Here is a 23,669-nt window from a genome sequence, read left to right as displayed (position 1 = left end):
GGAAAGAAACCTTTGATGAAGGCAAGTAGCTGAAAAATACCGCCCGTCAGATTAATTTGGTGTGAACAAGGTAAGGGTATAAGATATGTGGGGAGGCAGCAGAAGCTTCCATGAGCACGCTGCATTCACAGACTACAAGGCAAGCACCTCAAGTTCGTGCTCGCTGTAAAGAAGCTAAAGCAGCTGTTAGAGGACAATGAATCTGGGGGGAGGGGGTTATGCCCAGAGCCCACGGTGGATCTCCGGCCAACAGACTGACCCTGAAAAGATATGGCACCGTATCAAACCATTGGTGGAGAAATGCACACTTTATGTTGGAAGTTGAAATAAAATGTTATATGCGTCTTTTGTTACTTTACGTTTTAGCTGAGTTTTTCTATTAAACGAGTAATTACCTGTCCAGGGCTTCGACCCTATAAATATAAGGGATTTTTCTTCAAACTGTTACTCACTAGGTGATCTTGGGCAGTTCATTTAAACTCTTCCTGATGACAGCTCTTGTCCACGAAAGGAGACTGAGCCCCTAACTCACGATGGGAGGCTTGAGGGAGACAAGGTGTCTGTTCGACATGAAGCACCAATCAGCCACAAGTGATTCATGGTCCTCATTTTTGTGACCTCTCCCACCAAGGTTCGTTCAAGCCCCCCAAAGAGAAGAACTCACAAGGCTGGAAACACTTATGGCTCCCGCTGACTCGCCAAAGAGGGTCACAGAGCGTGGGTCCCCACCGAAGAACTCGATGTTCTCCTGGACCCAGGTTAAGGCGGCCATCTGGTCCAGGAAGGCCCAGTTCCCCCGAGCATGCTGGTCCCCTGTGCTGGGGCAAGAGGCAGGGTGAGAATGCTCATTGGATGTCAATCTGCTTCCTGAAGCCCAAGGAGTTCGAGGTGGAGGCTGTTTGTCCATCTGCTGGTCAAATGCAGAGGGTCTGGGCCCTTAAGGAGGGCAGAGCCATGAGATAGAAGGACCCTGGTCCCTGATGGACCACATGGAAAGATGTCTGTCAGTCAGGATCACTCAGCTGGACCTTACTTGAGTGAGAAAGATTTTTTTTTTTGTTTTAATCCACCAAGACTTGGGGGTTAATCTCTTCCTGCTGCAAAAATTACCTAACTACTTTGGGTCACATTTATTCAATGTCACTGAAGGCTCATTCCTCCTTAGGCGGCTGGGCACTGAATCCCCTATGGCTGCCCACAGCTGTGCCTTGGGGATCCGGGGTGTCAGTCACATGGGGACACTCACTTGAAGAAACCAAATATTCCTAGCCGGTACTGGGTCGTCACAATCAGCACATCCTCATAGGCAGCCAGGGCGGACCCGTCGAAGATGGAGGCTGAGCCAGTCTCGAAGGCACCCCCGGGGAGCCACACCATGACCTGTGGAAGGGAGAAGACCTTTCTAGTCAACCTGCCAGAAACTCACATCCCCTCCCCATGCATTCTGGGACCTTCTTTCTTTAGGGAAATATAAGCGTCTCACTTTCCTTTCTAAGTAGCATCCGAGGTTTTGTCTTTTAAAGAAGGCCCAGGGGTAAGCTTGTGGGCTCTGGCATCTGGGTACTCCTGGGTTTGATTCCCAGCTCTGCCACAGATGAGCTGTGTGACATTGGGCAGATTACTTAACCTCTCTGAGGCTCATTTTTCTCATCTGTAAGATGTGAAGAATGAAAGTATCTCACTGATGGGTTATCATGAGATTTTAAACAAGATCCTGCATCTAAAGTTCTTAGAACAATTTCAAGTGCTCAGAAAGTATTAACTAAATATCTCTGAACTTGTGACCCATAGGAAGAAGGAAATCACTGTAAGCCATGTAGGAGAGCAAAGACCACTTAAGTTGTTTTAACTTCACTCCTTCCCCTACCTACAGAGAGAAGAGAAGCGAGGAGAGATGACAGGGAAGAGAAGTGTGAAAACTTTACTATATTGATTAGAAAAATTGGGACTGGGGAACATTAAACATTCACATGGTACCATCAGGATTGATATACTTATTAATAAATCCTTTCCATTCTCTCTTTTTAAAAAAGATTTGTTCATTTATTTTAGTGAGAGAGAGCGTGCAGGTGGGGAGGGGCAGAGGGAGAGAGAATCTTAAGGAGACTCCACACTGAGCACGGGGCCTGATCTCACGACCCTGAGATCACGACCTGAGCAGAAACCAAGAGTCCGACGCTTCGCCAATGACGCCACCCAGGTGCCCCGCCCTTCTCTTTTTTAAAGTCATACTAGGGACTACAACTCTTGGGGTGGGAAAAGAGAATAAAGCCACTAAGGAAAAAGAAGGACCAGACAAAGCCCTGGCTTTGGCATCGGACCTGCCACTTACTGTGTGTACAACGTGGAACAAGTCACTTATGCCATCCCCGTGCCTCATCTTCTTAATCTGTACAATGGGTCCAATAATCCTTACCCACCGGTTACTGTGGGGGTTAAATGAGATAATATACTGTGGCTGGCACATAGTCAGTGCTCGATACATATTGTTAGGATCCAGCAGATTGAGTCTCCCATTGCACTGGCAAAGGGGAGACAGGATACAGTAGGGTGTGCTTAAAAATTAATACCTTTCCCGTTCACTTATACAGAGATATTTTACATTCTTAAATGAAATACTTAATATTATTACCTGTCCTCACTGCAAACAGAAGAATTGGAGGATGAAATGATCCTTTTTAAAAAAGGATTTCCCAAACAAACAAGCAAACAGAAAATCAGGGTCCTTTTAAGCAGTGTCTTTCTAAATGTTTACAGACCATTAAATACTCAACAGAGGGGAAAAACAAAACAAAATAAAAATCAAAGGTCAAGTCAAGTCATTGCCAACAAAGAAGCAATCAGAAAGGAAGATAAAGTGAATCTGTCATTAAATGACTTTTTAAGAGTTATTGATGCGTCAAGTGATTACATTTCCCTTTTACCCAACGGGGGTAGGTTTGATTCTAGCCACTCTGCCTGGGTCCCTGGGCAAGAACCCGCTAGCTGGAGCCCCGGCATGACAGGCAGCCTTACAGGGAGCTTGGAGCCGGTGTCCGCATGGGCAGGCGCATAGATGTTAAGGTACAGGCAGTCTTCGGACACTTCCAATTTGGGGTAATGCACCTTGAGAAAGTGTTGATCTGAGAGCAGCCACTCTGAGTTCTGGAGGCACCTTGGAGGAAGGAAGGAGAAATCCTCAGAGTTGCTGTCGGGCAACTTGCCTGGGAGGGGCCAGGCCTTGTGACCGCAGAGAGGCCTGGTGGTCTCCTGTGTCTGAGCGGAAGAGGCATATGGGAGCTACTGGTACAAAGTCTAACATGCCACCCGCCATGGTGGCACAGACAAAGAAACACACTATAATTCTTTTTGATCTGGTTTTTGGGTAGGAGAGCACATCGTGCCGAATAATTGTATCATTAACTTCTAGCACTCACGCATGCCTACAGCCACTACCACAATTCAGATACACACACATAAAGATTCAACATGGCTCAACAATTCCCCAACCTAGAGGGCAAGACACTAGGTTACATAGCAAGGGCTTTGCTCTAGCAGCTCCCTTTTCTGCCCCCAGAGGAACAAAAGGACATTTCTAGGCCTTTCCATCAGGAAACAATGGAGGTAGATGTGCAGGGAGATTCCTGTATCCAAGCCTTTGCTCAAGCTGGTCCCTATGCCCAGACTGCTCTCTGCTCATATCTGTTTGCTCATGTTCTTCCCTGTCTTTCAGATTCGGTACAAGTGCCACCTCCTCCAAGAAGCCTTCTGAGATTTCTCCAGTTAGACCACAGCTTTTTAGAAACACCTATATATGTTGTGTTCTTCCCTTGAAGTTCTCCTAGACTTGCACATGAGTGTTACCATCTTCCTCCACTCAAATGTGAGCAGCTAAAAGCTGTTTTAGTCACCTCGGTACCTCATAGTCCCTAGGACTGAGCATGTGACACAGTAGGATTGAGTGAGACCAATATATATGATTCCTAATATTCTCAGGGCTCAATTACTGTTAATTTTTTTTAATAGAAGAGTGTACAGCTTAGGCGGTAGGAAACCATCACTGCAAATTTACCCCCATATGCCTCTTCCACTCAGACAAGTGCTTATGCATTTTTGCCCCTTTGTATATTGTTTATGAGAAATCAAGGCCTCACTGGTTTCAGCAAAGCCATCCCTGACTTCCCTCCAAGGTTAGACTAGGTGGTTCCTTCTCAGCATCCTTCTCTGATCCCCTAAAAGGTTGCCCTTGTCACTCTATATTTTAATCGTTGTTATTATTTATGCCCCTACCACCCCCACCAGCCTACAAGTTCCTTCAGGGCAGCTGTGACCAGCCCACTGTGTGCCCCCAGGGCCTTACAGAGAGGCAATTACTGAGTTGGTTCTCAATGGATATTAGTTGAATGAATACATGAAGGAAGGAACAGATGAGTTTCAGCTTAGTGTCCTCGGTCCCTGGGCCACATGGGTTCTTCTGCGGCTTAGACAGCTTCCTGCACCAGGATACTCCTTCTGCCTGGGACCCCAAGGCCAAGAACCAAGAACCAGTGTGGCCCAACCTGAGGACTTCCCAGAATCTGAGCATCAGAAGATTCTGGGGGATTTTCAAGTCTCACCTCCCAACCTATGCTTAAGTCCTCATCACGATTCACCAACCTCAGCTTGAACATTTGCAATGACGGGGGGCTCCTGACCCAGGACACACGCATTTATTCCACAGGTGTTTGTGGATTTCCCTGCATTGGGCACAGAGCACTAGAGCTGAAATCCCTCTTGGGTGGTTCTTCACCCCAAAGCCAGTCTGGACCCTGGAGACTAAGCCTAGGTGGGGGGTGACATGGAAACACCTGGACCAAGACTCAGTAAGTCCGTCACAGTGGTTTCCAAATCCGATTGGTCCTCAAATCACTAGACACCTTCCAGTGAAGCCAGTTTCCTGGGCCCAGCTCTGGAGATTCTGACTCAGGAAGTCCCAAGAAGGGAGCCCAAGGAATCTGCGTGCTCTGAACACCACCACCAGTGATCCTGCTGATTAGCCAGCTAGGGGGCCATGGGATTACTGAAGCCCTTGTCCACTTCCGCACCCCTCCTCCTCCTCCTTGGTGCCCCCACCTTTCCCGGGAGCTGCATGACCTTTATTCCCCTTCAGTACTCTGCCCCCATGCCCAGGTCACATTCCACCACGGGACTGAGCCTGCTCTCACAATTTAGGGTAGGACGTGGCATCTCGGAGCTCATTCCAGGGCAAGGCAGGCTTTGGTTTCTTAAATCGCAGGGGTCCTAGAGGCGGCGCAGCATAGGGGATCCCGAGGAACATGTTCACAGGCATGGTGCTTCCCAGCACAATGGCTTGCTTCCCCCGGACCCATCCCAGCCTGGTGCTCCTCATCGGTGCATCCGTGGCTGGCCCTGAGGGAACACACAGGGAGGAATCAGGAGTGGCTGCATAGAGAACTGGAATGAGCCCAACTAGGAGCTCCCCTCACTGGGGGCACTCTTTCTCAGCCCAGAGGCTGGGCAACAGGAAGTAGCTAGACTCCCTGTCAATGAACCCCTGTCCAGGGCTTCTTTCAAGATTGCCTTAGAAAGCACCTGCATCAGAGCACCGACTTAGTTTCTCCTAGGAGCACAACACCGAGCCACAAAATTTGCCCTGGTCACCTTGGGGAACAAGGAAGCTCTCCCTTCCACAGAGCAGATTTCCCTTATTCTGGAACTGATAGATGCCAGGCTCTGCAGACCCTAGCATCCCACAAAGTCATCTGGCCCAGAGTCATTTTCATACCCATCAGCACACTTGCTGGCATGTCTGTGCATCCCCTATATGACTACTAGCTTTTTGATTTTTCTTAAAATTAAATTTAAATAAACTTTAAAAATCTTACCCAGAGGAATCCCAAGCAATAACAGCTATGGACTTGTGCTCTGGATGAGTTAGGCCTATGTTTCTGAATACACATGAAAATGAATATACATCAACGAAAATAAAAAGTTCTCATGCTGATGCCACTTGACATCAGCTCATCCGCCTCCAGGGATATGAGGATGACATTTTGGGAACCCGAGAGTGCAAGCTTCCCGGTTTCCACATAGAATATGGAGTGTTGAGAAGTTCACTGCCAGCTATTTACTTAGCAGGACTCAGGTGTCTTGGTGCTACCCGCTCTAATGTCGTTCTAATACAGAAAGTCCTGTCCAGGCGGGCAGCAGTACAAAGCACGGGCTCCATCCTATGCCCCTCCCCAGTGCCTCCGACAGAGGGCTCTCCAGGCTCCGACAAGGTGTGAGCAACCCACGGACAGGACCGGGGTCTTCTGTGCTCTACCCACTCCCACAAAGGAGACTCGGGGGGGGGGGGCGGTGGTGGCTTTCAGTAACACCAGGACATTGGTCAGGTGCCCCGAGGTTACTACATAGCCTTTTATGAGCCTTCGTACCTCCGAGAGATGGGTTTGTTTGCACTAGTGGAAAATCCTCTATGGTAAGGAAATCTCCCTACCCCATCTTCTGAGGGCTCTCCTCTCCCACAGGGTGTCTCACCCTCGGTGGCAGCTGCAAGGACCCAAACAGCCCAGATCAGGGTCTGGCCCTGGTGCCCCCACTCCCCGCTCATCCGGCTGGCCTGCCTGAACTCCTTGCACCTCCACGGCCGCAGCTGGCCTCAGAGAGCTTCCGTCAGGGACAAGAAAGGGCTTCCTGTCAGCAGACAAATGTTGAGCAGGCAGACACAGGACACCAGGCTGGTGAAGAGAGGCAGCGGACCAAGATTTTCGGAGGAATTGGCCAAGCAAGACTTTCCGGTTCTAATTTACATAAGGAGAAGCTGATGATTAACTTGTAAGCTGGGGAAGGATAATGTGGCAGGCCCTGGGCGTGCGGAATGGGACAAATACAAGGGACACTGGGGATCAGGGAAGTCAAAGACCTTAACTCCAGCCCCTGCAGGGGCCAGGAAGGCAGCAAACAAGCAGTGAACGGAAGCTGGCCAAGAAAGCCCAATAGGATGTGGTGGGGACTGTGGGACACAGCACATGCCCTCTCTTAAAGGAGCAATGACTTCTCAACTCCAGCGAACATTTGGCTTATGACAATGTAGGTACACCAAACCAGAAGTCAGTGATCTCTCTTGATTTTTATATGCAGCTTCAATTTTTAAAAATCATGATATGAGCCCAATGCAGTATTTCTACTGGCTTGAGTTGTGTCTGCAATTCTGATCTAGACCCAGCACCCCCACGTAAATACGAGGAGACAAGTCCAAAGAGGTGAAATTCCTATACGCGGGTGGTTCTGTTGAAGCCCGTCCTTAGCATTCTGGTGGGTCATTGAAGATCCGGCTCAGGACCCAGGAAAATCACCATCTTGCTTCCAGCAGGGTCTACACCGCCCTCAGGGTAAAGGGTCCAGGATGGGGCTTCCCAAGTGCTTGGGGTTTGGTGGGTGGAATCAGAATTATGTGGGGTACTTGTTGAAATTGTGTCCTTCTGCTTGGCCCCCCTGGAGATCTGGGAGCAGGACTTGAACAACATCAATGGTGGGTTTGGGAAGCATCAATCTAATGCACAGGTCTCCCAGAGGAGTCACCTCCTGAGGGAGGCGAGGTTGTCACAAGCAGGTATTATGTGCCTGCTGGATACAGAACTCTACACGACAGGCAAGGAAAGCCTTCCTCAAAGTCAGAGCAAGGGGCTGCCGGATGCATTTTGCCAAAGGCAGGTGCTCTGTAAATCTCTACAGATAAGCAGTACTCCAATAAATACCTTTCTTCCCAACTCCAGGTCCATTTCTGATGCACCACTGACAGCGCCAGGAATTATGGAAATAGGACTTGGGTAGAGTCCTCTCTGAAGGTTTGATTCTTAATTCAGCAAAAATCACTTATGGTTCAAATGGACCCTTGACAACAGCTCGAATTGCCCCCCTGAAATCCAGTGAACAGCGATGGACAGCAGTCCCTAGGTATGATGATGAGTAAGGAAGAAAGGGACTGCCCGTGTCAAATGTCTAGATGTTCAGACTGCCCACCTTTGAGGTGACCACAAATCCCAGGAGATGAATGGGGGATGGGGTGAGAATTTCTAAAATGTTCCCAGCATGCCCTGCAGACTTTGCTGGTGTAGTTAAACACTGAGCATACCAAAACCCCAACACATGTGTATAGACATGTTGGTCGCTGCTAGGTTCCAGCACTTACAGCTTTTCAGACATCAAAGCCCTTAGCTTGGGTCTGGGCCATAGCGTAGGTGGTCAGTGGTGTTTGCTAGATTGAAATCTGACCCTAGCTTGTTGAGACCCGCCCACACATGGCTCTTTAAAATGGGGTCAAAACAAAGGCAACTTGTTTTCCTGCTTTTCCCAGGCCCTTCCTGGCATGGTTGCCCTAAGCAGCTGAATGCTCTTGCCCATGGCCTTGAGACCATTTACAGAGACCCAGGTTCTATCTTGATTCTTCCTCAGAATCAAGGGTGTCCTTGAACAAATCTTTTCTTTCCTCTGGGCCTCAGTGTTTCCAACTTCTGGTGACATTTGTGCAGACATTTTAGGATTATAAATTCCAGAGACCCAAGCATGAATGAGGTTTCCAGAACTGCCTATGGGGCCAGAAGAACCCAGAGCAGGGTGAAGAAGTAGACAAGTTTCCGAGAAGAGGAGGAAGGTTGCTGGCAGGGCCAATAAGTGGCTCTGAAGGCACAAGCTTTGCCAGCTCAAAATGGTGTCTCCATGGGCCCTGCCAATGAAGGTCTGCAATATCCATGTTTGTCTACAACCTTGAGACTTACACTATCTCCCCGCTCTGGCCCTCCTTAGTTGCTACCAGAAAGATTCTCCCTGCTCTATAAGTATATCAGAAACTATATGGATTCTCTGTATCATTAACTCATTCAACACTGTTTAAAGTGCCTGTTGTACACCCCTCCTCCCCCACACATGCTGATGCCTTTCTTCAGCTTCTTACCCTTTAAAGCCCAATTCAACAGCTACCTCTTCCAACCACCTTTCCTAGATTCTCCTGAACTCCTTAGAACTTTGCTTTTCTGGTCCCTCTTGCTTCCTAATGAGCTGTGAATATGATTGCCTTCCTCCTCAACAAAAAGGTCTTTTCCATTTATGTATCCATCACAGCTTCTTCTGTGGGTCCTGGTGTTTCCCCAAACTCAGCCAGGGACCTGGTAGCTTCACAGTTTGTACCATTCCCACTCCTAACTTGATTATCAGTTTGCTTGAAATTTTTCTTTAAATCAACCTTTTAAAAAACTGCTGATTATCAAAAAATTTTTATGTACCAGTATATTTTGCATGTCTTTTCTGTGAAATCATCCCCCCACCTCTAGCAACTGTTATAGTAAAGCTGTAGGGTATGGTGTAGAGGACCCCAAAATAGGACAGAATGGAGCATCTGCCCCTCCTGCACCATGGACCTTGGGAAGGAAAAGAGAACAGTGGTAGGGAAAACAGGGAGTGATACAAGGTGACCTGAATCTCCCTCTTAGACTGAAGCCCCAAAGTGGAAGGTATGCTAGACAGGGGAGCTGAAGGCAGCCTTGGTTCTCCAGGAGGAGACTGCCGTAGGGATGCCCCAAATCCCTAAACCAGCCTGTGGCAGCCACAACCAAGTAGAAGAGGTTGGGCAAAGACACATCTCAGGCTATGCTCCTGCTTATCTTTGATCAGCTATTCCTTGGAAGGGCCCCAAACATGGCCTTGAAGGGAACTCAGGAGTAACTGGGACTATGGTTGGGACCTGGGTAGGGAGGTTGTCAGGGGACCCACAGAGGTGCTTCCTGGGCTTGAGGACAAAGTGGAACCACAACCTGACCTGGGTAGAGTACAGTGCTGAGGGCTGGCCAGAGCCAAGGTGGGGGCACTGAGTCCCCAAGGAAGGATCCATGGGCTTTGACCATGACAACAGGATAGACCGTGAGCTCGCCATGTCAGAATTCATCATCCTCCCAGGAATCGGTGCTGTGGATAGCCCAAAAAGTTGCTGTGGACAGCCCAACAATGCTAGGACCTCTGCAAGTGGGTCTAGGCTCTCTCTACCCTTCTACTGGTATGGTCATATAAGCTTCCCCCAATTGATGCATCCAGACGCCATCTTGGAGAGGATGGGAAGCAAATCTGAGAGGCTATGCATTTATTTGAAAAAGCTTATGTGACTTAAAGAGACTGTTTAAATTATTGACCAGGACTGAGTTTACCAGAGGGAGCTCCATGTAAATATCTACCATGAACCATGGGGTTGGGGTGGGGTGGGGGAATTGTTCTCTCTTGGTTAAAAGGAAAAATTAATAAGTGTTATAGATACCCATAAGAAACATGCTATGGCCAAAGCTAGTCTATCTTTTCTACAAACCCAACATTGAAAGAGAACTGTGGAGGGTGTGACTTCCTAACTGTGTATCTTGTATTTGCTCTTAGTCAAGGTGCCACCTCTGCTTATCTCAGGCGTCCCCTAATGGACAGAGCCTGCTCTCTAGGAAACTGACATGGTAGGAAATAACGATACTAGCTTTCATTTACCGAATGCCTTGTAGGTATCACAGCCTGGGCTAAACCTTTTGCAGCCATTACCCTATGTCGTGCGATTATTCCCATTTTGCAGAGGAGGAAATTGCAAGGTAGGATGAATCGTCAGATATCACAGGACTGAGGAGCCAGCACAGCTGGGACTTGAGCCCAGACTTCCCGCCTCCAAGCTGCAGCTGTTGCCACTTAGGGAAGAGGAGCGGGAATGAGGAGCAACAGGAAGGTTGGGGAGCATGGGCTGACTTCTGCAGTTCTTGGGCCATTAAAGATCATTTAATCTTCTAGGAAGCTGAGGAACCACCTGACATGGACCTTGCTGTTCCCAGCAGACCAGTGGCCTGGACCTTGCTGTTCCCAGCAGACCAGTGGCCTGGATGGCCCCCGAGACACAGACCTGTGATGGGCTCTCTCTGTTCTCCCAGACTGCTCTGCTGAAACCCTGAGGGAGAAACCAGAATGAGAGAGGACCTCAGTCTGAGGCTTGGCTTCAGTTTAGAACATAATCTAATCTACCCTGCTGCCAGTGGCCTCAGGGTGGAGACTGGCCTGCAGGTGGACAGAACAAAGGGAGGATGCTCTGGGGATGGACTTGGGTCACTGGGCAATGCACCTCTCACTCTAGGGGCCTGGAGCTGGGCACCCTAGAACCTCCTTCTCATGACCTTTCTTCAAACCCACCTCACACTGCTGTTCAATTCAAACACTTCAACAGGATGTTCAGATCTTTTCCCATCTGGCTCTGTCCTGCCTTTCCAGATGGATGCCTCACGTACCCCATCAGTGTGCCCACATCACTGGAACCCCAATACTGTGCTCCCATCACTGTACCCCATCCCTATAGCCCCATCACTGTACTCCCATTACTGCACCCCACACTGTGCTTCCATCACTGCACTCCATCACTGCACCCCCATCCCTGTAGCTCCCATCCCCACACCCCATCCCTACAACCTCATCATCACACCACTGTCATTTATGCCCATCAGTGTGGGTCCCATCACTGCAACTCCATCACTGCACCCCATAACTATACCCATCACTGCATCCCAACTGCATCCAGTCTTTTTGTTAATTACATTCTCCTCTCCTGGAATGTTTTGCCTTGACTTCTTCACCTGGTAAAATCCTACGGTCTTTCAAATTCCCACAGAAATACCATCACCTCCACGCAGACCTCCTTATTCTCAAGTGCTAGAATCATTTTCTCCTTTCCTCCTGTGCACTTTGTTGACGTTTCTATTATACCATTTACAATGCTCCATCCTATTTCGATGGCTGGTTTAGCCACAAGTGATGATGACAGCGATGACCATGTTGACATCATTCATCTCCTGGTCACATAATCTCAGCCCACTTCTTCTTCTTTAAGTCACAGCTACAGTGGACAGTTCTGTGCAGGCTCAGCCTCCCCTTGCACTGACAGCACACCACCTGATACGTGGGTGGGCCACGTGACTTTCTATTTTCTGCCCCAGGGCCTTCACCCCACCACAAATATCCCCTCTGACTTTATTTAAGTGAGACTGGAATTAGAGTAACCCAGGAGTAATCCTCAAGAAAGGGAGCATAGACCTGGGAGATATATACTCCAGCCTCTGGAAGCATTCTGTGTGCTGCTCAAGAGGCAGAGGGTTCTAGAAAAATCAGGTTCTCGTTGCTCACAGCAGCAGTCTCAGCAATACACCCTATATTGTCTTTTCTCCCTCCCTTCCCTGCCCCAAGCTCTGCTCTCAGGGAACCAAACTAAGTCAGTGAGCACGAGAAGGAGACCTCGAAATAGACCATCAGTGGGATTCTGTGACTGGATCACTGGCCATCCAGACAGCATCATGTGACAAAGACACTCAGGGGTGGGCTGGGATGCGGTCCAGCTGGAGGGGCACCAGTGAGGCATGCCTTAACCCCAGCCTCTCGAAGGTATAGAGGTGATGGTAATTACAAAGGTTGTGGTGTTGGCTGGATTTCATTAACTGCCTTGGAAGCCTTGAAAAAAAAATGACAGGCTCTGGTCAATCAGCTATCAACACAGAGTGAAAATTAGAGGGCTTCCTGGCAACTTTTAAAAATAACTTTATCTCCTTGAACCACAGTGAGACCATGCTGAAGATGAGACCCAGGATTTAACCATAAGAGTGAGAGAGCTGCAGAGGAGGTTGATTGTGTAGCCGTGGAAGAGCTCCTATGCTAAAGTCAGCCCCCATGTAAGATGTTTGGGACCCGGAGACATGGGATGGAGACATGTGGATGGATGCATTTGAGAACCATGAACACTTGGGTTCTCCTAAACTCTCCAAACTAGCAGGAGCCCTCTTCTCCTTCTTCCTAGAGGAGAACAGACTTGGTTTGTGATGTGTGCCTCCCATGAAAATGCTTTTCCTCATCAGGATCACCCTATTGCATGCACTGGCCCTGGTCAATCATGGGAGCCAGGTTTCAGCCCAGCTGGAGCAAGGGAAGACTGTTCCTTCTCCAGGAGGAAATGGCCTTCTCACTGAATTAATTGTATACCATGGCCAATAGGTCCTGGTAGCAACTGAGAAAAACATGTGTGGGAGTGAATCCTGAGGGCGGTGGACCTGCGGGCTGGGGCAGAAGATAAGACTGGGCAGGAGAGAATTCATTAACACAAGAGCACATTCTCACGACTCAGGATTTATTGTCCTGAGAGAATGCCTCAAGTGGGGCCAAGATGCCGCAGGAATGGCTCCTTGGATCTTGAACACGACGACAGCCTATAGTGAATGAGATGGAGCTTCTAGAATTGCCACGGCCGAGTATTGATAAAGAGATCAGAAGGTTCAGGATGTGAATCTATTAGAATGAATTTATTTCCTAGAATGAGGGAATGCACAACCTGGTGATGTTTACTAGGAGTGCCCACGGGCTCTCTTCACAAGGGTAGTGAGGAACACACCAGTGTAGAGGGCACCTGCATCTTTGAGAAGCCCAATGGTGACAATTCTTGGGAAGTCAGGGTTGACGGTAGGCGATGCTACCATGACAATTGGCTTCATTCAGATTCAGTCAATGTGAATGAATCTGGAATAGCAGAAGCCAGACAGTGCTACTTAACCACCAGAGGTAAGGTAGAAATAACTACCTCGATGGGCGGCAAAGACAGAGTGGCAACCAGGGTGCCTTGTCCCACTAAGATCTATGACGGTGACTAACAGACCATGGTATTCCTAGAAGTAAGATAGGTGGTCAGACAACTTGAACACTGCTTCACTTGTAACACCAGAAAAAGTCAAGAGCTGGTGAGCAGAAGTTTCATGTCAGCCATAACAATGAAAAATCAGAATTCCTTCCCAGATGTTTCCAGATCTAAACCACTTCTCAAACTTATTGAGCCCATTGATTACAGGATGCTGGGTCCTCTTAAAGAACTATGCAATGCCACTACAAATATATATATATAATATTCATTCCCTCAATCCTTCCCTAAAGGAATTTGTAGCCAGGACCCATCTCATCATGGGATATTCCAGATGCATGCTCATTTGGTGCCCATGATTTTTTTTTTTTTTTTTTAGCATTTCTTCTCAACCAGGCCCCAGTAACACTCCAGGAGAGGCTTCTCAAAGGGCGTGTAATTCTCTGCTGCAGTTAGCAAGGACTGACTCCAGAATTCCAGGGACCTAGATCATCCAGGGACCTTCTCCCACTGGAGTTTGCCATAAACTCCACACTGCATCTTCTCCCATCCCTGACATCTCCAATATCATAGGGCCTGCCAGATCCTATCACTCAGATAGCAGGGATGATTGGTCCATGGTGCCATTTCCTCTCCAGACCCCACTCGAAGCTGGCTGTTTTCATGTCCCCCCCGGTATTTGGGCCAGCTGCATACCATGTACAAATACCCTTATCAATTAGACAGTGATTGAGGGGTCACATTTCAAAGGTCACGATGTATAAGACTGGGCAAAAGGATATGACATTGAATGGAGGTTTCATCCCCCTTATAACCTGCAAGCAGCAGGGGTGATAGAAAGAAAGAATGGAATATTAAAGCAGTAAATTAAATTACTAACAGGCAAACCACATTGATCAGGTGGACTAATGTGTCTTTAATACATTTAAATAATCAACCAGTAGGGCCTGTTACCACATATGCCAGACTGGGGACTCCTGTCCAGACACCCAACACTGTAAAGGTATGGAAGTGTTGGGGGACAGCGTTGCCCTGGCTCTCACCATGGATCAACATGCTATGCTGCTGAGAACACCAAGCCCCATCATGTCTGAGAAAGGTGTCATCTACTAGAACTTGCAATGGGATGTCCCATTGGGATGGGACAGGCAAATTACTTCACACCCCCTAGGTGAGGGGATGAGGAGGAACTACTCAGTCTCCACCGGGATCCTATTCTCCAGATGCAAGTCAGACCTGTTGAAAAGCACTAGGACTGCAGTAGAACACACACCATTGAAAGGGGTGAAGGTGGGAGTCCCGATCTGGCATATCCTGCCCCTGGTCCATCTCCTCATGCCTGACAGTGCTGCCTCCACCAGCCAGCAGGCATGGTACGAACAGCCAGGTGAAGTGAGCCAGTTCCATTTTCCGCTAGTACAATCATTTGCATTGATCTTTGTTTTCTCCATTGGTCTGGAAGACATTATATCACACATAAAATCCCCTACTAAATTCACCCAACAAGGCTTAAATGATAGCCGACAAAATATTTCCTTACCCAACACTGAAATGTCTCTCATAAGAAAAGCTGTCTTGGGGTGCCTGGGTGGCTTAGCAGGTTGAGCATCTGACTCTTTTTTTTTTTTAAAGATTTTATTTATTTATTTGACACAGAGAGACACAATGAGAGAGGGAACACAAGCAGGGGGGAGTGGGAGAGAGAGAAGCAGGCTTCCCGCCGAGCAGGGAGCCCGATGCGGGGCTCGATCCCAGGACCCTGGGATCATGACCTGAGCCGAAGGCAGATGCCTAACGACTGAGCCACCCAGGTGCCCCTGAGCATCTGACTCTTGATTTTGGCTCAGGTTGTGATCTCAGGGTCATGAGATCAAGCCCCGCCTCAGGCTCTGCACTCAGTGGAGAGTCTTTTTGAGTTTCTCCCTCTCCCTTTGCCCCTCCCCCAACTTGTGTGAGTGCACTCTCTCTTTTTAAAATAAATAAACAAATCTTTAAAAAAATAGAAAAAAGAAAAGCTCTCCTCTAAGATAGGATGGCCTTGGACATTATTACTGCCTTCCAAGGACACACCTGTGCTATTATCCAAATAAAATGTTGTGTGTTCATACCTGATGAGTCTGCTAATGTATCATTTTCATGAAATCACATGAGGACACAAGTGAATGCCCTGAGTGTTCAACCCCCAGTCTAGGGGACTTAATAAATCAGTCGTTTGGATGGATCATGGGCTCTTGGAGAAAAAAATTGGTATTTATTTTGAGAATTATCCTGATCTGTGTTTTCTCTTGCATGTGCTTCTATTGTTGCTGTGGAATCTGCCTCCAGTGCAGCCAGATAGCCACCAAACGAACAGCCTCCATGCTAGTGAAACTCCTTGTTGACCGCTCAGGGGACACTGAGGAAGAGGGGTGGGTGTAAGAGTGTAAGAGCCCATCACAAGGGCTGGAATGTTTGGGGGGGGCGGGCATTGAGAAGATGTGACCACCAGTTGACTGGACCTGGGCAATCAGGAGGCTCCTCACTCTCTCCCCTGTCCTTCAAATGCACACTCGGCACACCATCCCCACAGTGGGAGCCATTTTAAAGCACAGAGCCTTGAGAGAATCAGGTGTTGTGGAGACCATCTGGATGGCTTACATGACTGAATCCAGTGAAAGCCTAGGTGTAAACTTGTACGATTCTGGTGAGGGGCTGTTGAGACCTACTCATTTTGCTGGTGCCCAACACAAGCCTTGTAAGTAAGTTCCCTTGTTTATCAAACCTGCCACCCACCAATCTGGAGTGGTTACTTCTCTCTTTGGTCCTCCCTTGCCTTCTGTGTACAGGAGCTAGCTTGCAAACCAACATCAACTAGACCTAACAGACATGCACGGCATGCTGTATCCAACAACAGCAGAATACACATTCTTCTCCGGGGCACATGGAACCTTCTCCAAGGCATACCATATGTTAGACCACAAAACAAGTCTCAATAGATTTTTAGAAGTTTGAAATCATAAAAAGTATCTTCTCCTACCACAGTGGAATGAAAGCAGAAATCAACGACAACAGGAAATTCAGAAAATTCACAAATATGTGAAATCTAAACAAGACGCTCAGACAACCAACAGGTCAAAGAAGAAATCACAAGGGAATAAAAAATACTTTGAGATGTTCTATGAACGTATATACTTGTGGCTTAAAAAAGTACTTTGAGGTGAATGAAATCAAGGCACAACCTAGCAGAACTGATGAGGTATTGTGAGAGCAGTGTTGTAAATGCCTACATTAAAAAAAGAAGAAAGATCTCGAATAAATAATCGAAACTTCCTCTTTAAGGGACTTGATAAAGAAGAGCAGACTCATTCCAAAGCAAGCGGAAGCAAGGAAGCAACAAATGTCAGACTGTAAATAAAACAGAGAATAGAAAAAAAAAGAGAATCAGTGAAGCCAAAAGCTGGTTCTTTGAAAAGATTAACAAAATTAAAAACAAAACAAAACTTTTTTCCTAGGTTGAACAAAACAAAAAGAGAAAAGATTCAAAATACTAAGGTTAGTAACGAAAGTGGGAACATTACTGCCAACCTTACGGAATGTTTTTCAGGCTGAAAGGAAATGATAAATCAGATATAATGCAAATGGATCATGGGGCTCTAAGACACACAGAAGTAAAATCTATGACATGGGAGGAGGGGGTAAAGGGGATTATATCATATTAAGTTCCTTATATTATGCAGCCAAAATACTCAATACAGAGACCAAAAAAAGAGAATCATAGAAAGTACTTGATTAATCTAAAAGAAAATAGGAAAGGAGGGACTACAAAGAGTACAAAAGAGGGGCACCTGGGTGGCTCAGTCGGTTAAATGTCTGACTCTTGATTTCAGCTCAGGTCAAGATCTCAGGGTCATGAGATGGAGACCTGCGTCAAGCCCCACATTGGACTCTACGCTGGGCATGAAGCCTGTTTCAGATTCTTTCTCTCCCTCTCTAAAAACAAAACAAAACAATACACTAAAAACTACAAAAGAACTGATGGAAAGAAATACAAAACTAATAGCCAGATGATAGACCTCAGCCTACCCATTTTAGTAAATACATTTAATAAAAATGGATTAAATGCTACAAGTTAAGACAGAGATTTTCAGTGAGTTCAATATAGTAGATTTCAAGGTAAGAAACAGTACCAGAGACAAACAGGAGCATTTTTTAGTGACAAAAACAAAATACAGTGATCAGAAAGATAAAACAATCCTAATTGTGATGCACTTAACAATGAGCCTCAAGATACATGAAGAAAAAAATCGAACCATAAGAAGAAATGGAAACGTTACAATCATGGTTAGAAGTTTTAATACAGTTCTCTCCATATAACTAACAGAATAAAGAGGAAAAAAAATCAGTAAAGATAGAGACTTGAACAACAGTATTAATAATCAATTTGATCTAATTGACAGATGCTAGATTAACAACTGCAGATTATATGTTCTTTTCAGATGCACATTGAACATTTACTAACAGAGACCATAAGCTGGGCCCTAAAGCAAGTTTTAATAAATTGCAAAGTATTAAAATAATTAAAATAGTATATTCTCTGATATATGCACAATGCAGAAGTTGATAATTAGAAAAATTCCAGACACTTAGAAATCAAGCAACACGCTTCCACATAACAAGGTAAATTAGACAAGGGATTGGTGGACTTTTAGATATCATAAGTGGATTGACATCATCTGTGGAAGCATGGTCACTCAGGTGAGACTGCTATTGACCAGTTGCCCCTCAGAAGTGTGTTTATTGAAGTGAATTTGTCCCTGATGGCTGATTTTCAAAAGTGAGCAGATAATGATGATTTGTGATTTGCAAAAGCATGTTCACTGAAGCAAGTTGTCACTGATCAATTGAACAAGTTTAAAATCAGTTCTGGTGGCTACTTGTTACCATGGCTACAGAACAATCAGTATGTTATTAAGTTTGTGAGAACATGCTTATTTCAATATGAAAAATCAATCTTTTCTACTTATCAGAAAATTAGAAAATGAAATTATAATAGCATAAAAATATCACATACTAAATGATATAGTTAACAGAAGATTTGAAAGACCTCTGACTTAAAACTACAAATCACTGCTAAGAGGAATACATAAATAAATGGGGAGATAAACCATGTTCATGGATTCAAGGACTCAGTATTATTAAGATGTCATTTCAACCCAAGTTGATCTATAATAGAGTGAAGTCCACCCAAACAAAAACTCCAGTAGGCCTTTTTTTTTGGGAGGGTGGGTGGATAAATTAAAAAGCTGATTCTAAAATACAAAACCTTGATAAATTTTGGAGGACTTACACTACCAGACATCAACACTTATTATAAAAGTAACTTGACCCCTACCTCATCATACACAGAAATTAATTTAGGACACATCAAAACCTAAATGTGAAAACACTGGAGAACATGTTTTTAAAAGATTTTTTAATTATTTATTTGAAAGAGAGAAAGAGCACAGAGAGAGAAGCAGACTCCCTGCTGAGCAGGGAGCCTGATGTGGGGCTCCTTCCCAGGGCTCTGGGATCGCGACCTGAGTGGAAGGCAGATGCTTAACTGACTGAGCCACCCAGGTGCCCTGAGAACATTTTTATAATATTAGAACAGGCAAAGGTTTCTGAGAGAGGATACAAAAGGCACTAATTGGAAGAGAAAAAAAATTGATAAATTGGACATTAAAATTTAAAACTTCTGCTTGTTGAGAGACACCACTAAGAATGCAAAAAGATGAGACACAGATTGAATGAAAACATTCACAACACATATATCTGACAAAGGAGTCATATCTGGAATATGTAAGAATTCCCATACCTCAACAATAAAAAAATAAATAACCTAATTAAAAATGGGCAAAAAATGAATTGGGGGGTTGGACAAAATGGATAAAGAAGGTCAAACGGTACAAACTTCCAGTTATAAAATAAATAAGTCCTAGGAATGTAATGTACAGCATGGTGACTATAGTTAACCATACGAATTGCATATTTGAAAGATGCTAACAGGGTAAATCTTAAAAGTTCCCATCACAAGAAAAAATGTTGTAACTATGAGTAGTGATGGATGGTATCTCAATTTACCGTGGTGGTCATTTCCCAGTGTGTAAAAATTGAATCATTATGTTGTACACCTGAAACTAGTATAATGTTCTATGTTAATCATACTTCAGTTTTTAAAAAATGGGCAAAAGACTTGAGCAGGCATTTTACAGAAGAACCTATCCAAGTAGTTAATAAGTACATGAAAGTGTGTTCCATATCATTAGCCATCAGGGTAATGTGATTAAAAACACAGTGAGTACCACGATACACCCACCAAAAGAGCTAAAAATAAAAAATTAAAAAATAACTAACTAGATCACATATTGGCAAGGATGCAGAGTGTCCATTGCTGGGAGAAGTTAGAATGATAAAGCCACTTTGTAAAACTGCATAGCGGTTTCTAATAAGTTAAACATTCACCAGCCCTATGACTGGGCAATTCTGTTCTTAAGAGAAATAAATGTGTTGTGTCCACAAAGAGACTTGCGCAAGAATGCTTACAGTGGCTTTATTCATAGCAGCCCCAAACTAGAGACCAATGTTCATCGATAGGAGAATGAATAAATTGTGATATATTCATACAACTGAATACCACTCAGCCGTAAAATAAACAAAACTACTAAAATGTACAACAATGTGAATGAATCTCAGAAACATTCTCCTGATTGAAAGAAGCCAGACACCAACAGGCAAAACTAGTCTTTGGTGACAGAAGTCAGAGAGTGGTTACATCAGAGGGGAGAATGAAACAGAAAGGGGCACGGGAACTTTGGGGGTTTATGCCAACGTTTTGTGTCTTAATCTGGTGATCACATGGATGTCAACATCTGTTAAGATGTATGAAGCTGAACACTTACGTGTTGTCTGACTGTAGGCAAATTATCTTACAACAACTTGCTGAGAGATAAATCAATGAGGTCCCATTTCTAAGGATTTTGCTGGGTGTTGGAAGTCAAGGCCATTTCTGGATTCACTCACTGTCAAGCCTGGGTCACTGTTTCTTTCATTTTGTTTTGTTTGTTTGTTTTTGTTTTTAAAGATTTATTTACTTATTTTAGAGAGAGTGTGTGTGTGTGCGCGCACAAGCAGGAGGGGCAGAGGGAGAGGGAGAGAATCTCGAGCAGACTCCAAGCTGAGCGTAGAGCCAGATGCAGGGCTCAGATCTCACGACCCTGAGATCATGACCTGAGCTGAAACCAAGAGTCAGATGCTCAACCAACTGAGCCACCCAGGTGCCCCTGGGTCACTGTAATTACAGCTTGTACGCTGGTATCCTGGCTGGACAGGATACGGTGCTGACTTCCTACTCCTACCCCTGATGTGCTCTAAAAGCCAACCACGGGATTTAGTCAGCTTTTCATCCTTATATCCTATGGCCAAACTCTCAGCTCAGGCCACAGCCCTGAAAACACACCGGGCAGTTCCTGCAATGACACAGCTCTCTGCCAACAGAACAAGCCCATTCACCAGTCCAAGTGGGGTCTCTCTGATTTCCACTAGGAAAGACTCAGTAAGTGTCCAGGTGTTCTTCACTGTCTGCGTGTAGGGAGTGGGTGTGAATCCTGGTCCACAAACTCAGGAGCATAATACATGGGACTCTATTTTTCTCTAACTCAACTGAATTCTTACTTTGCGTGCCCGTCACCACCCTGAAGAGTGGAATACCCTGCCACCTCTGTCATGTTCAGATCCAAGCCTGAAGCTCCATCCTTGCTCACTGTTCTGCGTCTCTGCTCCTTTTCTGGTCTGGAGTTTGAGCAGAGCTTCACCAAGGTCCCCTTTGTGTGTTGCCTGTCATTGCAGTGGGTTTGGACCAGAGGAGGGTGTCAAGGCACAAACAAGCTCCTGCCATATGCTGACCCAGAAATTGCAAACTTAATAACGTTCATGAGCATGCATCTTATCCATTCTACTGAATGGACTTTTGAACCTCAGAAGTTCCGAACTGATTCCCATTTGGGCTGCTTTAAGCTGTGCTATCCTTCCTTAAGGCAACGAATGCAGAATGGCCTTACTACTGGATGGGGAAAGGGCCAAATAGGTACAAGGAATGGGAATATAATACTTCAAAATATTATCCCTCCACACATCCTTGGAGAGTGTTGGGACCTCCTGTGAACTTTGCTGAAAAATTAATTTGTGCAAGACTCTGTGGGCAGGAGGGTGGGAGGAAAATAAACCCTACGTTTCACCTCTGCAAGCCCAGATCCAGGTGAGGGAATTACTGTGTCAATGCAGGTAACTCTAATAGAAGATAGAACATGGTCATTGCCCCTACTGAGATTTGGACCGGGATGGTGTGCAGAGAAGGAAGATGATTCACATGAAGCAACCCAGCAGACAGCCACTTAGTTTTCACCCTTGCACTCATGGCTGTTGATCAATGGCTTCAGGTCTCTTCATCAGGGAGCTCCCTGCTCCTAGCCTGGTCCTCCCACAGCCTTGAGGGTAGTTCACACCCTACCCTCCCTCCTTGAGCTTAAAACCATGACATCTAACCCCAGAAGATTGCAGGGTTGTGTCAAGGAAGAAAGAGTGTTTCAACCCCTATCAGAAGGAGGGGGTAAGGAGCCAGAAGGAGTTCTGGAAGACTGTTGCAGGAAAGGCTCAAATTTGTCCACACCTACCTATATGTACACCCTTGGCATTGACTCTTCTATATTGACGCTGAGCTTGGTCGTGTGACTTGCTTTGGGCCATGAAACAACAGCAAACACATACAAGCCAAGAATTGAAAAGTGCTTGCATACTGGGTTTGGCTTGTCTTGCTGCCCTTCAGAACCTTGCGATTATCATGTGTGAACCAGTCTGGCTAGCCTGCTGGATGATGGGAGTCAGGGAGTCAGGCCCAGAGCCCCCATCCCTCCAGCTGACAACCATTCAACCCACACAGACAGGGTCTCCCAGCTGACTGGCAGCACACCACAGATGCATGAGTGAGTCTAGTGAAAACCAACAGAACTGCCTGAGTAAGCCCTGCCCAAATTGCTGACCCACAGAAACTTGAGCTGAATAAATGGTTATTTTTTAAGCCACTATGTTCTGGGATGGTTTGTTGCACAGCAATATATAACTGAGACAAAAGTTGGTATGTAGATGTTAGATGCTGCCTTAAAAAACCTAAAACCCTTAAGACAGAATGTTATATCTTTAGTGTGCTCTTAGCTGCTTATGATAAGATAGAAAGCATGCAGCAAGGCAGAAAAAGAATCGATGCCTGGCAAACATTTCAGTCCTACACTGTTGTTTCCAGAAGACCATGCTCCAGAGGATGCAGAGAAGGGTGGAGGAGAGTGGAGAGGAGAAACCCATGAGTGCTGAACAGAGGGAATCTGCATCTTGCTTCCTGGCTGGAGAGGGGGTGAGTCCTGCACCCCAAGACAGAACAGTCATGTGTCCCTAGGCACACAAGATTCTATAAGCCATCACACAAATGGCTAAATCCCATGCCCCAAATGTAACCCACAAAGGGCATGGATCTTCTGGGCCTGTAGGGCCACTGGATGATAGATGTTGAACTCTATGTGGACCAATGATTGAGAAGTAGGTGGCCCTGCAAATCTCTTGCCCCTAACCCATGCCACGGCACTGAAGTCTGGGGATTATGACCCAATCTCCAGAACAGGGGAGGGGGTTAGGGAACCCAGAAAAGGGTCAGGCTAAGCTTTCCCACCATTTGTGTGAAGTGAGACTCTGTATCCTAACATAGCATCATAAATGATCAAGAACATTATACTTTTGTACTAAGTTTGGGGTAGTTACATTACAACGCACTCCTTTGCTCTCAATGATTGTTGTGGGAGTCAAGCTTTAAAAGTTCAACTCCTTGCAACTGGAGGAAATACTTAAATTATTTATGAGTAATATTAATATGATACAATTATTATGTAATATTTACTGTTTCATTACTATTATCATGACTTCCGCTGTGCTAAGTGCTTTACAT

General features: G+C 45.9%; 1 protein-coding gene across 3 annotated transcripts in view; it reads right to left on the bottom strand.

The window, feature by feature from the left end:
* CES5A (carboxylesterase 5A) overlaps positions 1–23,669 on the bottom strand; it is a 97,990-nt gene that overhangs the window by 30,109 nt on the left and 44,212 nt on the right. For 2 of the 3 annotated variants that reach the window (XM_078062862.1, XM_036068932.2), the window contains exons 1-5: positions 6,520–6,731; positions 5,184–5,388; positions 3,016–3,154; positions 1,247–1,380; positions 665–818 (exon numbers count right to left, since the gene is read on the bottom strand). In XM_078062862.1, coding sequence (XP_077918988.1) covers positions 665–818; positions 1,247–1,380; positions 3,016–3,154; positions 5,184–5,388; positions 6,520–6,592 — 705 coding nt within the window. In that variant the 5' untranslated portion in view covers positions 6,593–6,731. Of the gene's footprint in view, positions 1–664; positions 819–1,246; positions 1,381–3,015; positions 3,155–5,183; positions 5,389–6,519; positions 6,732–23,669 lie in introns of those variants that run through there. The other variant, XM_036068934.2, reaches the window with a different exon arrangement.

The sequence above is a fragment of the Halichoerus grypus genome, chromosome 15 (genome assembly GCF_964656455.1).
Source record: "Halichoerus grypus chromosome 15, mHalGry1.hap1.1, whole genome shotgun sequence".
NCBI classification, from domain to species: Eukaryota; Metazoa; Chordata; class Mammalia; order Carnivora; family Phocidae; genus Halichoerus; species Halichoerus grypus.
The sequence above is the reverse complement of the archived record's forward strand: the minus strand, read 5'-3'. Positions and strand labels throughout refer to the sequence as shown.